The sequence below is a fragment of the Triticum aestivum genome, chromosome 4A (assembly GCF_018294505.1).
Source record: "Triticum aestivum cultivar Chinese Spring chromosome 4A, IWGSC CS RefSeq v2.1, whole genome shotgun sequence".
Lineage (NCBI taxonomy): Eukaryota > Viridiplantae > Streptophyta > Magnoliopsida > Poales > Poaceae > Triticum > Triticum aestivum.
In genome coordinates, this window is record NC_057803.1 from 724,998,484 (window position 1) to 725,013,751 (window position 15,268).

Consider the following 15,268-nt stretch of genomic DNA (forward strand, 5'->3'; position numbering starts at 1 on the left):
AGGCTTCATGAAGAGCGCTAGCCTTCTCGGGCCGCTGCTCCCGTGGTTTTTTTGGGCATCGTATATTCAATTGGGCCTACTGGGCTATACTCTGATCCCGTCCAGAGCAAAAGTGGAGAACCCAAAACACTGAACGCTCGGGACCCTGGTCTCTTTAGGGGAGCTCCTATACGGCGCATTAAGCGCCGGTACAGGCAACTGGCGCCCACTGTCGCTATCTGATGGGCCGGCCCAGGAACATGCAGACAAAAAACCTCCCAAAAAAGCTGCTCCCAACAGGATTCAATCTCGCGCCGTTTAGTTACGGCGCAGCGTGCCTAACCAATACATCTACTACAACCTAGAGATTCATTACAGTGCGAGATGGTTAACAACAATACTAACCGCACTACTTCTGGTACAAACAATTTAGAAAGACGTGATTTTTTGGAAAAGAAAAAAAATCTGAAATAAGTTTTAAAAAATCGCGAATTAGAAAAAAGTTCATGTATTCAAAAACTTTCACCAAATTTTATAAAAGTTTACCGTGTATTACATAAAGTTACATTTTTTTAAATATGCTGAACTTTTTCTGAATACATGTTGAACAAAATTTCTCTATGCTATGAACATTTTTTATACACACTGAACATTTTTTCAATGTATGGTGAACAATATTTAAATACACATAGAACTTTTTTTAAATACAATGAACTCCTTTTGAATACACGCTGAACAAAATTTCTATACATGATGAACATTTTTTTATACACACTGAACATTTTTACAATGTATGGTGAACATTTTTCTTCAATACGGTTAACAAAAATTTGGAATTCAGAACTATTTTTGAAACGCGAACAAAATTAGAAAACATGAACAAAATTTGGAATTTCGAAAAACATTTTCTGAAAATTCAAACGAATTTCGAAAAATCTGACCATATTTTGGATATTGAAAAAAGTTCATCCAATTCGAAAATAGTTCATCAAATTTTAAAAAGTTCACTATTTTTTCAAAAAAAGTTCATCGAATTTGAAAAAAAGTTCATCAATTTTGGAAAAAGTTCATGGAATTTGGTGAGAAAAGATCATCGATTTTGCAAAAAGTTCACCGAATATGAAAAAAGTTCATCAATTTTGAAGAAAACTTCATCGAATTTGAAAGAAAGTTCATAAAATTGAAAAAAAGTTCGTCAATTTTGAAAAAGACAGAAAAAGGAAAAAGAAAAGGAAAAAAGAAAGAACAGCAGAAAAAAAGGAAAAAGAAAAACACGTGGTCGTGTAATTTAAAAAGGAAAACAAAAAAAGGAAAAAGGAAGAAGAACGAATAGTAGAAGAAAAAACTAAATCGTAACCATATCCTGCCCTGTGCTTGCGTGGTTGAACTAGCTGTCCTTGACACGTAGGTAGGTGGTTCGAATCCTGGTAGCGCCCTTTTTTGCGGATTAAGACACAAAATAAAAACACGTAATGGACCGGCCCAGTGCGCCGCGGGGGGTGTGCGCCCCTGCCTGTAACGGGCGCCGTTTAGGGAATGCCAGGGAATTAACTGGCCCAAATGTCGTGGGCCGCCAAACAAAAAAAAATGCGCCGTTGCCGGGGATCGAACCCGGGTCACCCGCGTGACAGGCGGGAATACTTACCACTATACTACAACGACTTTGTTGAAAACTTTGCTCAACTCAGCGTACTTACAATTGGTGGCTACCCATAAAACGTTCTCCATTGCTGTGGCTCAGTTTTCTTGCGTGCTCCACATTACGGTGATTGCATATTCCGAAGGAAAGAGGAGACACTCACATAATTTCAATCAAACATGGAGAAGCAATGTTTCCGGAAACAAGCAGAGCGAGGATCTTTGGCCCTAGCAAAACAGCACTTGGTGTGGCCTCAAGGCTCAAGCTGACCGTTGCAGCCTTCGGCGGACAATATTCGAGTTTCACGGCATGGTCTCGTGTTCCTGGGGTTAAGTTCTAGCTAGCACGGCGTCCTGCTTTGTCCCGCAAAACCTACATGCCACCATGTCGCGGGAGGACGAGAACGCTCTAAACGAACATGATTCGGTATCTCTTGTTGAACCCATACCGTTAATACCGCCAGAAAACGAATATTTGGATAACTTTTGTTGTTTCCAGATGATAATTCAGATACACTTGTTACTAATGACGCCAACGAGTATTTGGAACCTTTGAAAGATGCGATGTTGCGGATATTGATTCTGCTCCCAGTCAACTTTGATCCACTCACTCCATATTCTATGTTGATATTTGTGCCCCTCCATATACCTTTGAAAAGATCAGATGTACATCGTTGCCCATGTGTTCTATATGCATGCTTCTTTTTTCTTTAGTTGGTAACACTATTTTTTTCACTAGAAAATGCTTATATATGTGATTCTTTAATTTCTTCCACGGGAAGAAAAGAGGACCCCTCGGCTAGGGTTTCTTGTGCCTCCCGCCGGTGCCGCCGCCGGTCTACCTCGTCTTCTATGGTCTTAGGGCCATGGAGTCATGGTGGATCCCGGCCCTTACCGGCGGGAGGGCTCCGTTTTTTCACTCTTTTGAGTTTTGTTAGGTTTTGTGTCCTCAGAGAGGCGAGGCGGCGGCGGCTCTCTGCCGATGGAATAATGTTCTCCCCACCTTGTCCCCGTTCCGATGGTGTTTCTACCATCGTTGGAAGGCGTGTGGAGGTTTGTCTCCGGCAGATCTCATGGGATTCGGTCGGCGTTTGTCTTTAGTGGATCCATGCGGATCTTGTCTTCGTTCGTCTGTGTTCGTGTGTCTATAGATTGGATCCTTCTGATCTACGATTCTCTTCATCGGCGGCGGATGCTGTTCTGATGTGCTGGTCCCATGGGGCCTTAGCACGACGACTTCCCGACTTTCTACTACAACAAGATTTTCCCGACTCCGATGAGGGAGGGGCAAAGACAGCGACGCGCCTTCGGCTCGCTCCAGTGCAAGTAGTCGTCGCTAGGTCGTTTACAGACCTAGATGTATTTTTTACTTCTGGTGTTCTTTGTACTACCTTGACAGTTGATGAATAGATCGGAAGTTATTCCCGCAAAAAAAATGCTTATATCTCTCACGAGTGTGTTCTTCTTAGGTTTGCCTGCCTAGTTAAATGAGAGGGCCGCCCCCTAAAGAAACTATGGTAAATATTATAGTATATTTTTAGCAGGATTATACCAGTGCATTGATTATTTGAGTGTGTTTTATAGCATTTTATATGAGGTTTTGAATTATCCTCTTCTTATAATTAATCAAAGGATGTTTATGCAATAATTGTGATGCACACTAACACTACAACTCTTTATTACAGTTTACTAAACTGGGTTGCCCCCTCCCCCTCCCATGCACGTGCGATGGTCAACAAGCTTCTCCATCGCCTTTCTTGGCGGCATATCTGAATGGCGCTCCGTTGTACTCAGTCTTAATAGACCATTAGGATAGTTGCTTCTACGGATGCCGACAAGAAGATCGAGGGGGGCCCCATCTTCGGCTGAGAGAGAAGCTTTCGATGGGAAGAAAACTCGTCCTTATGGATTGTGTTGTGGGTGTCAGATCACAGATATTCCCTCGCATGTGGTGTCTGTCCTTGGCATCGAGCGGATTTCACCGTCGTTGGGGTTGTCCACTTTGCTATCATCGGCAAGGAGGGCACATAGGACAAAGAGGAGAGGTCAGGTGATGAGTGTTGCATTATTATGGAGGTCACATCAGCATTCTCAAGCCAAAGGGAAATTCAGTAGAGGGGTCTTGGTTGACAAGGAGAAACAGAATAAAAATATGGGCGAAGAGCTACAAGAATTCTAGGAGGACATGGAGTACCTCATGCTGACATCCTGTGTCTGGGAGTGGAGCCGCGGGTGTCCGGTCAGCGAGGTAAAGGCATTGGCGTCTGATGGTTCACTATTTATATAAAGGAATAATGGCCGACTGGAGCATGTTGCATGGTGTCATTCGTCTCCTTGCCAGTTGGGAGCACCTCACATTAACTCACTGATGTTTGCTTGCTCCAACGAGCAAACTGACCAACACACACAACTCTCAGCCGATACGCTTTTTTGGGAGCGGCAGGGTGAGAAGTGGGCCCACCACTAGGAGAGGGTGGAGCAATTTAAACGAGAGAATTGGAGGTCTTATTGTGGTATGCAAGCCCACATAATAATCTACGGGTAAACTGATCCCCTGAATTTGTAGGGTGGGCCCTTGCTAACTTCCTATTAAACCTCCACCTAATCTATCCATCCCAGAATTTCATGATGGGAGCTCAGAATAAGATCAACAACGATGCAGGCACTGGATATCAATTATATGGGGAAGTTACATATATGCGCTAGATAGAAAATAAATATCTGTGCCTAGTATTTCCCAAACTAATACTGTATCTGGCAAGTGTCAATGCTGACAGAAAAATAAAAGCAGAGCACATATGATTTTCCTAGCAAATTGAGAATCAGTGATCAACACCCTCTATTATTATCTCTAAAAACATTGATCGGCAATGTAGAACAACCACCATCAGCTCCAACTATCTCATGCCATCACACGGACTACAAGAGAGGTTGGGAGCCCCACTTGGTTGCGCTGCGATTTTGTAAGTGCACATTTGATCCAAGAGATGGTGGCCTTCAAAGGCCGGATCACTACGAGGAGTCGAGGATACATCAAAAGTTGTACACCGTGCATTTGGCACCCTAGTTTTCATGGCGAGGTACTAAGAGTTGCTTGCAGCAATTATATGGACCAGTAGATGCTTTGGGGACACGCAATTACATGGGAGCCCCAATCACGAGGATCCAAGAGATGGAGTTGTTTGCTGAAGCTACATACAAATGCGGAGCTACATACACATGGCATCTTCACTAGAAGTGCAAGTGTCAACGTTGTCATCACTCATCACGCACAGAAAAAAAAATGACATCATAGCAAGATTCCATTTATTCTAACCAAGATGGATTGTCTTTTGCAGATGTTGAAGCCTTGTACGGATCCAAATGATGGGAAATGCCACATAGGGAAAAAATGCAAATGGTCTGAAAGCACAGAATATATATTGCTGCTTTTTATTCTGTCATTGTTAAACAGCGACATGGTAATCTGCCAAATAAATCCGTCTTAAGATGATAATACCTGAACAGTTGTTCTATGGCAGATATCTGACGGTGGATTAGGATCGAAATGGTTCTAGAAAATCATATGAAACGTAGGGGTAAAACCTTAATTAGACTTCTTAGTATGAAATGACAACACAATTCTCTGCTCACACACAATGAACACAATGACACAAGCAGGTTTTCTGCGCTGCGCACAACTAGGGCTGGACACGAGCCGAGCCGAGCTTGATCCGAGCCTGGCTTTGGCTCGCTCTGGAGCGGCTCGGCTCGGCTCGCTCAGCCAACGAGCCCACTTTAGGTGGCTCGGCTCAGACCGAGCCGGCTCGAGAGCCAGCTAGCGCCATAACATCTGGGAGGTAGCAGAACCTGTTTTTACATACCATTTTTGATCTTCTACATCAATTAAACCCATAATTTGTAAAAGAAGCACTTTCTATTGCTAAAAATGCAACATCTAGCAGTCTATGGTTTAAAAAATGATCATAGTGATGAAAAATAAGCTTTCTTCTATGGAAAGTGTAGAAATTGAACAAATATGACTAAGAAAGAATTGGGCATCATTGCTTCTGAATTTTGGACAGCTTCTCCTTTAAACTTTATACGGCAAAAATATTGAACGTTGACAGCCAAACAATGCAATTTTGCATAGCATAACACTTAGTGCTTTGACATCAAAATGAGAATCTTCCTTCTCAAACAGAGTATCTTACTCATCCTCTTCCTCCTCATTCTCTTCCTCCTCTTCATAATCCTTCTCTGCTTGCTTATCATGCTCCATTGCCTAGCACAGAAAAACAGCACACACATGAGCTTGGACACGCATATATTTGACTTTTTGATAGCAAGAAGAGCACACCCATGAGCTTGTACAAACATATATTTGACTCTTGGATACCAAAAACAGCATATACATGAGCCTGTGCAATCTTATATTTGACTTTTAGATACCAAAAACAACACATACATGAGCTTGGACACACATATATTTGACCTTTGGATAGCAAAAACAGCAAACACATGAGCTTGGACACGCATATTTGGCACAACCATACCGGTGAAGATGCAGTCTCCCTCTCGGAGTCGTTTGCGAAGCTGTTGGCAGGGGCGATCATGGCACGCCCGCTGGCGTCGGCGGGGTCAGCGAGACGTCAAGGCGGTGGAGTTTTTTTTTACCCGTAATAACAACTCGGCGAGCGGGACATTGCCGTAATCCTTGGCCTGCTTCCTTGGCAGCGACACAGCCCTTGCCCTTCCCCTTCTGCTTCCTGGGGCAGGCGGCTTAGTCTTCATAATGGAGACCAAACTCCTCTCTTTCTCATTCTCCTTCTCCTCTCCTTCCCCTTTTCCTTGTCCATTCTTGCGACAGTGGGGCTCTTCACACATCAGCAAAGAACAAATGGTCAATCATCAACAAAAATTTACATAGATAATAATCAGTCTACACAATCCAATACAAATAAATTCATCCATCCGTCAATCAAATTGGTGCAGCATCCGTCCTAGCTAGCGGCACTCTCCAGCCAACGAACACAAGCATCCATCCATCAATCAAATTCAGCATCCATCCATCGCGTTTCCTAGCTAGCTGCACTCTCCAGCCGACAGCCACAAGCATCCATCCATCCATGATCCATCCATAAAATTCGTGCGTGTGTGTGCGCCAGTGCAGGGAGCTAGGGCTAGGGATGGGAAGGAGAGAGGAGATCGCTTACCTGCCTGTGTCGTTCAGCGAGAAACCAGGGGAGACCCGTCCTCCTGCGTCCGTTGTGGTGAGGGAAGGCGGCGTCGCCCGTCGCCGTCGATGCGCCGGGCAGAGGGGTGGCGGCGCCGGGCAGAGAAAGGGATAAGGGTGAGGAAACTGCTTTGCGTGCTATGCGAGGCTGACGGGGGATTGGGCTGGGCCTCAACGAGTCACCGAGCTGGACCGGGCGAAACTTGGCTCGGCTCGGTCGGGAGTCGGGCCTATTTTTCATAGCTCGGCTCGTTTAATTATCCTATCGGGCCGAGCTGTAACGGGCCAAGCTGGAGCGAGCTTCGAGCCGAGCCTAAAAGCTAGCTCGGACGTCCAGCCCTACGCACAACCCTTGCAGCTTTTCTGTATTTCTTTTTCTCCATTTATTATGTTACAAAGGAAATGGCCTGTAACAGTCCAAACAAAATGCTCGCAGCGATCCTCGGCATTCATTCCATCCCACCAACAAGACCGTGCAGAGCGTGGACTAAGCCCGACTTGCTTATCTAGCTGACCACCTCCATCGTGCCATCCCACGACCTGGCTAACCGAAACACGATGAGAAAGACGCCTAACCAGCTAATTATGCACATGTGCAGTGAGTATGCAAACCTTTGCCATGGCACACTTATTCGAAGCAAACAGCTGCCATGGCAGAAAAAGCTCTGCCATGGCACTAAATAAAGACAGCACAAGTTTATTCAACATGAAAAGATGAAGAACAGCAGCAAGCTTATAACTTGATGAATAATGAGCACTGCACAGATGCTAGCGAGTAGGTATTAGGAATTTGCATTTTGGGGTCAGACCTAGATCACCTTAGGTGTGTAGTATAACCCAAGTTATCAAGTGGCCCAAGTACAAGTAAACTCCGTAATTTGTACTAGATGAGAAATAAAACATAAGGTCCCTTGTAATCCCACAAAAAAAGCAGAATCAAATAACTCTACAGCAAAAGCTTCTGTTTGCAATGCAATTTTAGAAAAAAGTCAAGAACATTCAGTAAAAATACTCATCATGTAAACTGCAAACAAGGTAGAACTCTCCCACGAAAGCTGTATCAGAGGACAATCACCAACCGCACCTGCGATGGCCGTAAGATCATTGCTGACCGGAGCGACGAAATGCAGCGGGGAGGACCCAGGTTGGCACCAATCTGTGGTACTGGCTTCCAGTTTCGAGAGCCACGAACTTGTCGAATGGTTGTTAGCTCTTTGCCATAGTTGCACTGCAGCCCAAGGTTGTTCTTTCTCATAACTTGGGAAGTATATAAGGTTGCTCCTCCCTCCCCATCTCTCCGGGTTCATGAACGACAACGCCTCGCATCGCCCGTCGGCGCTGACAAAGATGGCCCAGTTATTCAACCTGTCCACCTTCTCCCACCTTGCCTTCTTGTTCTTGGCGTCCAATGACTTGAGCTTGAAGGCCTTGAACTGGAAAACCTCAGAGCTTGTCATTTTTACTGCCTCAAGTTTGATTAAGAGAAGCACGTCGCACACCACAAGCCATGTTTTTTGATTTGTCCAATAGCGATCTTCAGTTCTACCTTCCTCAAACATAATTTCAAACTTATGAACTAAGAGACAGGGCGAAAATTGTACGATGCAGAAGGACCCAAAAGACCCCAGGGTGTATGTTTTGCCCTTGAAGGCCACGATTTGTTCAATCCTAAGAAAAGGAACTTTAGGATAGTGTTCCAACCAAGAGTCGCTCCCGACGCGCCACTGAAACAGATAGCCTCCGCTGCCGACAAGGAGATGCGAGTCAGCGGATGCAACAGGGGCAGTCAAGGTGGCATAGCTAATGTGAACGAAGTTGTCTGACTTGAGGCAAGGAGTCACAACCTTAGTGCCACTGAACGCATCAATAATGTAGAACCCCTTGTTGTCGAAGAAGATGAGGTGACCGTAGGAGCAGCGCAGAAAGAACATGCCTCTGAGGTCACTCAAGGGAAGCAAACTGGGATAGGATGAGGCGGCAGCAGGATCAGACAATCTCCACGTGCATTCGTGGAAAAGGGTCCAGTAGTCATAGTCGTACCAGGGATACCGTTGGCTGTCGGTGCTCGGGTGGAGGAGGAGAGGGTACAAAGAGGACGTGTGCGCTGAGAAATCACGCCAAGGAAGACAGGTGGAACCAAAGGCGAGGAGGTCGCGGAACGAGCTGAGGAGAGCGACGATGGGTCGGAGCAAGTCGTCTGGGAGCTCGGCCCATCCGCGTGTCACAGATGAGGCAGAGGCATAGCATGTTCTCTTCGCCCTGATTTGCATGACAGCACTCTCCCTGTTCGACAAGGAAAATTCAGGACAAAAGGTTAGACACGCGCAGCAAGGTATATATATAGTTGTACAAAAAGAAACAAGAGCTACCAAGATTCAACAAACATGACTTGTGTGTATCGTTCGAACATCAACGTGTCACTACACATGCATCATACACTAAAATTAACAAAGATACTGATCACATTAAGTTGTTGCTCCTCAGAATAAAATTAACAACTACTATGTAGAAGCTACACGGTAGATAGACGGGCTGTCGAAGTTTCATATAATTCTTCACTTCTACTGAACAATACACACCACGATCGCCTATTTCTCAAACTAATACTGTGTCTGGCAAGTGTCTGGCAAGTGCCTGAAAAAGGAAAGCACAGAGCACGTATGGTTCTCCCTCTCTGTTGTTATCTGCAATGTTGGACATCTAAAGCAGGGAAAGTCTCAATCTGGATTGTTTTTCTTCTTCGAGAATAAGCAGAAAGAATCCATCTAGTACGACTTAAATATATCTACCCAATTTAGTTGCATATATTGTGGTGTGATACTGTGATTAATCTTGGAGATGTAAGGCGGATCTGATGCAACATCCGCAGGGGAACGGAAACGGGATGGGAAGCAGAACGATAGGGACAGAGAGATGGAGTACATGACGAGGTAGGGGTTGGGGGTATTATGTAGGCGATGAGGACGAGGACGCAGCAGCCACCGACGCCGAGGAAGAAGGATGCGCGTCCGTCTCCGGCGGCTGCGCCTCCATGCGCGCCGCCGTTTCTTCCGGCTCTCCGATGGGCAGCGCGGCCTGTAAAGCAGTGCGGTACAGAACTACAGATCAGTTTTATTTTTTTCACCTGGGTATTTCCTTCTTCCGGTTATAACGCCGGCCCGGCCCAGTCTAGCGATGGCGTTTGTAAGATGTTCCGATCTTACCCCTAAAAAAACAAAAAACATCTGTCCGATCTTAATTCTCTCAAAAAATTACCTAAAAAAATTGTCTAAAAAAGAAAAAATCTGTCTGATCTAAAAAAAAACTTCTGATCTATTCATCACCAATCATGGTAGTACAATGAACACTAGAGATAATAAAAATTACATCCAAATTCTTAGACCATCTAGCGACGGTTACAAGCAATGAAGTGAGCCGAAGGCGCATCACCATCATCACCCCTCCCTCGCTGGAGCCAGGCAAAACTTGTTGTAGACTTGTACTCCCTTCGTTCCTAAATATAAGTCTTTGTAGATGTTTCACTATGGACTATATACGGAGCAAAATGAGTGAATCTACTTCTAAAATACATCTAAATACATCCGTATGTGGTTTATAGTGAAATCTCTACACGGACTTATATTTAGGAACGGAGGGAGTAGTAGACAGTCGGGGCCCATAGGTACACCGCACCAGAACAATAACCACTGTAATAGCGTAGATTGGAATGATCCAACCTGCAGACACACGAACGTAGACGAGCGACGAACAGATCCGAGCAAATCCATCAAAAACAGATCCGTCGAAGACACACCTCCACATGCCTACCGATGATGCTAGACGCATCACCGAGATGAGGGTTAGGCAGGGAAAACCTTATTTCATCTTCAGGGAGCCGCCACCATCTCGTCTTCCTGACCAAGACATAAACCCTAACAAAACATAAAAAAATATTTAAAAACGGAGACCTCCCGCCGGCAAGGACCAGGATCCACCGCGCCCCCTTGGCTCGAAGGCCATCGGAGACGAGACAGACCGGCAACGGAGCCGGCGGGAGGCAGAGCAACCCTAGGCCTTTTCTGGAGCTGAGGCGGCTATTTTTTGTGTTGTTCATCTGTCTGATCTTTGTCGGGAAAAAGTTGGTCCGATCATCACAGTAAGCATCATTATGGCGATTTTGGCAAAATAAAAACAAAACTCACTCTAAAGGAGTCGCTATCCCGCCCTCCATAGCCACAATTTTTGGAGCGCTTCAAAAACAGCTCTATTTGACGGGTAAAGGGGGGTATCTGGAGCACGCTCCACCCAGAAAACGTCTTGCCACGAGTGACATTCCCCTCTCCCGCCGCTCTTCTCTCTAGTGCCACCACCTCCCCTCCCTCGCCTTAGGGATGCCTTTCACCGCTTCCGGCCGTTCCAGTCACCTGCATACGACAACATTGACGGTGCCTCTATTGTCGCGTTTGTTTCCATCGTTTTGGAATCGAATCTCGTGTCTCCGGAGGCTCCCACGCCACGCCTTTCAGAGGCTCTGGTGGCTAACGTGCCTCCCGCGCCTACGGACTCAAGTTCTGCTCCGGTGAATAAAATTCATGACACTCAAGTTCAACAACGTGTATTGCCGAGTGTGGTCTCTAGAGATGTGACGGGATGTGGTTCAGTGCTCTTAGCGCAGGAGTCCGCCTCGCCTTCTACGCCACGGGCTGTCATTGTGTCGCAGCCGTCGTCGCCTTCTCGGACTGCAACGTCGTCGCCCGTTGCCCTTCAATCGGTGCAGGTCACCGGCTGCTCAGCGGGACGCCCGGACTCTTCACCTGCTGAGGTGGCGCCGCAGCCGCCGCCGTCGACGCGGACGGCGCCGTGGCAGACGGCTGTCTCCAAGCCGGTGCAGGCAGCCGGAGTTTCAGCGGGGCGCCCTATAGCGCCTTCAACTAGCAGGCATCCAGCGGCTCGGGTAGGGCCAACCCAGCATGCACCTCAGTTGGAGCCGTACATGCATACTTCGAGTGTGCTGGGACACAAAGGGCTGGCCTCGGGTATGCAGCCATGCAACACTACACATTCAACTGTTATTCGATCTTCATCGGAGCCGGACGCGTCCGTGGCTGCTCAACAATTTCTGATGAAGCCAAACGTGTGCGTCTCACCCATCCACGCACCACCTGTGGTCCCGCCTCCAGACACGCCATCTTCGGTGGCGGCGTTGAGTTTATCGGTGGTCGTGACTGCCGGAAAGGGGGTTGCTACTACACCCTCATCCCCTCCTCCGGTGGAGGTTCTTACACGTCTTTCTTCATCGGAGGTAACACCCACACGTCGCAGTGCCCGTCATGCGGTGGCCGACGATGGAACGGCGGACACCGACGAAGACTCTTTGGCCAAGGCTATGCGGCGTAAAGCTGTGCAGAACCTCGACAACCAAGGTACTTCGTCATCACTCAAATCATTTTTGTCTTTTTCTACTACATCCATCATTGCTAAGTTGAATAATATGGGTGTTAGTCTAGAAAATAATGAGAATAATATTTCTGTTTCCACAAACGCATTGAGACATTTGGAATATGACCGATTAAAGGTCACTCCACGAGTTTCTAGCAAATCTTTTACCTCTCATCTGGATGAGGAGGAGCTGCATGCCACATCAGATGGTCAGCTACTCGCTCATATAGTAGGGGAGGTTTCGGACGTGGGCTTGGAGGAACCCGGGCTTAGTTCATTGATTGAGCTTACAGCTTCCGGTCATAAATCCAAGTCCGACCGTTTGAAAAAAGGCCGTAAACCCTCTAAGAGGGTGAAATTTTCTAAATCTCCTATTGTTTCCTCATGAATGGCATGTTCTTTAATAGCAGAGGTCTTGGTGACTTGGCTAAACATCTATTCATTGCGGAGTGTAATAGGGAGTACAATTTAGACTTTCTGGCTTTATCTGAAACGGGGAGACGTGATTTCTTAGCAAGTCTGCTTGACCGCCTGTCTGGTGGGATAGACTATAATTGGATTTCACGACCACCTCGAGGTCGTTCTGGGGACATTTTACTTGGCATTAACACAGGGATTATGGATGTTCTGGCTAGTTCGTATGGAGAGTTTCATATTAAACTCCATATCCGAAACAAAGCTGACAACTTCGCATGGACCCTCGTCGCCGTGTATGGGGCAGCCCAGGATGAGCTCAAGGCCATTTTTCTCTGTGAACTGGTTAATCTGGCGAAAGATAATCCTTACCCCATTCTTATTGGTGGGGATTTTAACTTGCCACGATTTCCAAATGAGAAAAGCCGAGGTAGGTTTGATAATTGGCCTTTCCTTTTCAACGCTGTCATTGATAGTCTAGATTTGTGAGAGGTTTCCATGATTGGAAGACAGTTTACTTGGGCGAATAGTCTTCAGGAGCCGACATATGAGAAACTAGACCGCGTTTTAATGGATACCGACTGGGAATGCAAATTTCCAATGGTTTCTGTTCGCGCTCTTCCTCGTATAGAGGCTATTTAAGACCATGCACCCATTGTCTTAACCATTAATTGGATTACCTCGACCACAGCACCGACGCAGGTTCAAGTTTGAACTGGGTTGGTTACATCGGGATGGATTCCATGAAATGGTCAAGGAGGTGTGGAATAAACCAGTTGCCGGGCTTACCCCAGTACACATATGGAACAACAAAATGCGTGCATTACGTAAGTTCCTTGGTGGATGGGCTAGGCACATAGCGGGTATCCTCAAAAAGGAAAAGCTCTGTCTTTCATCTATTATTAATGATTTAGATGCTCTGGCAGAGATTAGACCTCTCTCTGACATCGAAATAGAGATCAAGAGTCAATCAAATGCCCAGTTAGCTCGCATGTTGCGCGAAGAGGAACTCAAGTGGTACCAACATTCAAACTCTCAGTTTATCCTGAAAGGTGATTCGAATATGAGATTTTTCCATGGTGTCGCTAATGGTAGACATCGGAAGAAACTTATTCATTCCCTACAACAGGAGGAGGGCACGATTGAAGGACATGAGCATCTTAAGTCTTATCACTAGTTATTTTAAAAATCTATTCGGAACCCCTGAGGAAGGAAACTTCTCGATGGATGAGTCTTGAACAGATGACATCCCCCAGGTTTCTGATGCGGAAATAGCCTTCTAACATCTCCATTTTCCGAGGAGGAAGTTATAAAGGCGGTTTTCCTAATGGAGCATAACAAAGCACCAGGTCCTGATGGTTTTCCCGCTGAGTTCTACCAGAATTTTTGGGAGGTCATCAAACAAGATTTCCTACTCTTGTTTGGATGCCTTCACGCTGGCCAACTAGAGTTGTTCTGTTTAAACTTCGGTGAAATTATTTTATTACCTAAGGTTAATGAGGCTGAAAGGATACAACAACATCGTCCAATTTGCCTCCTTAATGTTAATTTTAAAATATTCACCAAGGTAGCAACGATTAGGCTAAATTTGGTTGCTGAACATGTGGTTCGTCCTTCTCAAACTGCTTTCATGCAAGGTAGAAACATCCTAGATGGGGTTGTTGTCCTTCATGAAACAGTTCATGAATTGCATCGGAAAAAGCTGAATGGGGTGGTTCTTAAAATCGACTTTGAAAAAGCTTATGACAAAGTCAAGTGGTCTTTTCTTCAACAGACTCTCAGAATGAAAGGTTTTTCTGCTGAGTGGCGCGCTATGATCCATAGTTTCGTTTCTGGAGGTAGTGTTGCCATTAAAGTCAATGATGACGTTGGCAACTATTTCCAAACGAAGAAAGGATTGCGACAAGGTGACTCAATATCGCCCATGCTATTCAATATAGTGGCTGATATGTTAGCGGTCATGATTGAGCGTGCCAAGGTTGATGGCCAAATTGATGGGGTAGTGAATCATCTAGTGGATGGTGGCCTATCTATCCTCCAATATGCCGACGATACGATTCTCTTTATGGATCATGACCTCGAGAAAGCAAGAAATCTGAAATTAATCTTATCAGCATTCGAGCAACTCTCAGGGCTTAAGATCAATTTCCATAAAAGTGAACTGTTTTGCTTTGGTGAGGCTCAAGACGAGGCCCATATGTATGCTGAGCTATTCGGATGCGGATTGGGCCAGTTTCCGATCACTTATTTGGGGATACCGATACATTATCGGAGACTCACAAATGCTGAATGGAAACACGTCGAGGAGAGACTACAAAAAAGACTTAGTAGTTGGAAAGGTAGATTGCTATCTCTGGGTGGAAGGTTGGTCCTCATAAATTCAGTACTAAGTAACATGGTACTATATATGATTTCCTTCTTCCAATTGCCGAAAGGAGTATTACATAGATTGGATTACTTCCGATCGAGATTCTTTTGGCAAGGAGATAGCGAGAGAAAAAAATATCAACTGGCTAAATGGAGTGTGGTTTGCTGTCCCAAGGACCAAGGCGGGTTGGGCATTCATGACCTTGAGGTTAAGAACAGGGCCCTCCTCGGCAAATG

The 15,268-nt window shown here is 45.7% G+C and overlaps 1 protein-coding gene and 1 non-coding gene across 4 annotated transcripts; both read right to left on the reverse strand.

Annotated features, from left to right (window-relative positions):
• Positions 1–1,569: 1,569 nt before the first annotated feature.
• TRNAD-GUC (transfer RNA aspartic acid (anticodon GUC)) lies at positions 1,570–1,641 on the reverse strand. Its single transcript has one exon. It is a non-coding gene; the product is annotated as a tRNA-Asp (tRNA).
• A 3,816-nt stretch (positions 1,642–5,457) lies between these two features.
• On the reverse strand, positions 5,458–9,919 carry LOC123083415 (uncharacterized). Of its 3 annotated transcripts, XM_044505466.1 has the most exons (5): positions 9,755–9,919; positions 8,873–9,115; positions 7,917–8,791; positions 6,153–6,473; positions 5,458–5,881 (listed from the first exon to the last, which is right to left on the reverse strand). In XM_044505466.1, coding segments are annotated over exons 1-4 (1,356 nt in total). In that variant the 5' UTR covers positions 9,757–9,919; the 3' UTR covers positions 5,458–5,881; positions 6,153–6,237. The 3 variants fall into 3 exon arrangements, 2 of the variants coding, with proteins under 2 accessions (XP_044361401.1, XP_044361399.1); XM_044505464.1 differs by having other exon boundaries at positions 7,917–9,115; XR_006439294.1 differs by lacking the exons at positions 7,917–8,791; positions 8,873–9,115; positions 9,755–9,919 and adding an exon at positions 6,813–7,297.
• Positions 9,920–15,268: the final 5,349 nt, after the last annotated feature.

Coding starts and splice junctions, on each gene's coding strand:
- LOC123083415 (XM_044505464.1), bottom strand. Junction 6,474..7,916: donor TGATCTTACGGCCATCGCAG/GTGCGGTTGGTG, acceptor TGATGTGTGAAG/AGCCCCACTGTCGCAAGAAT.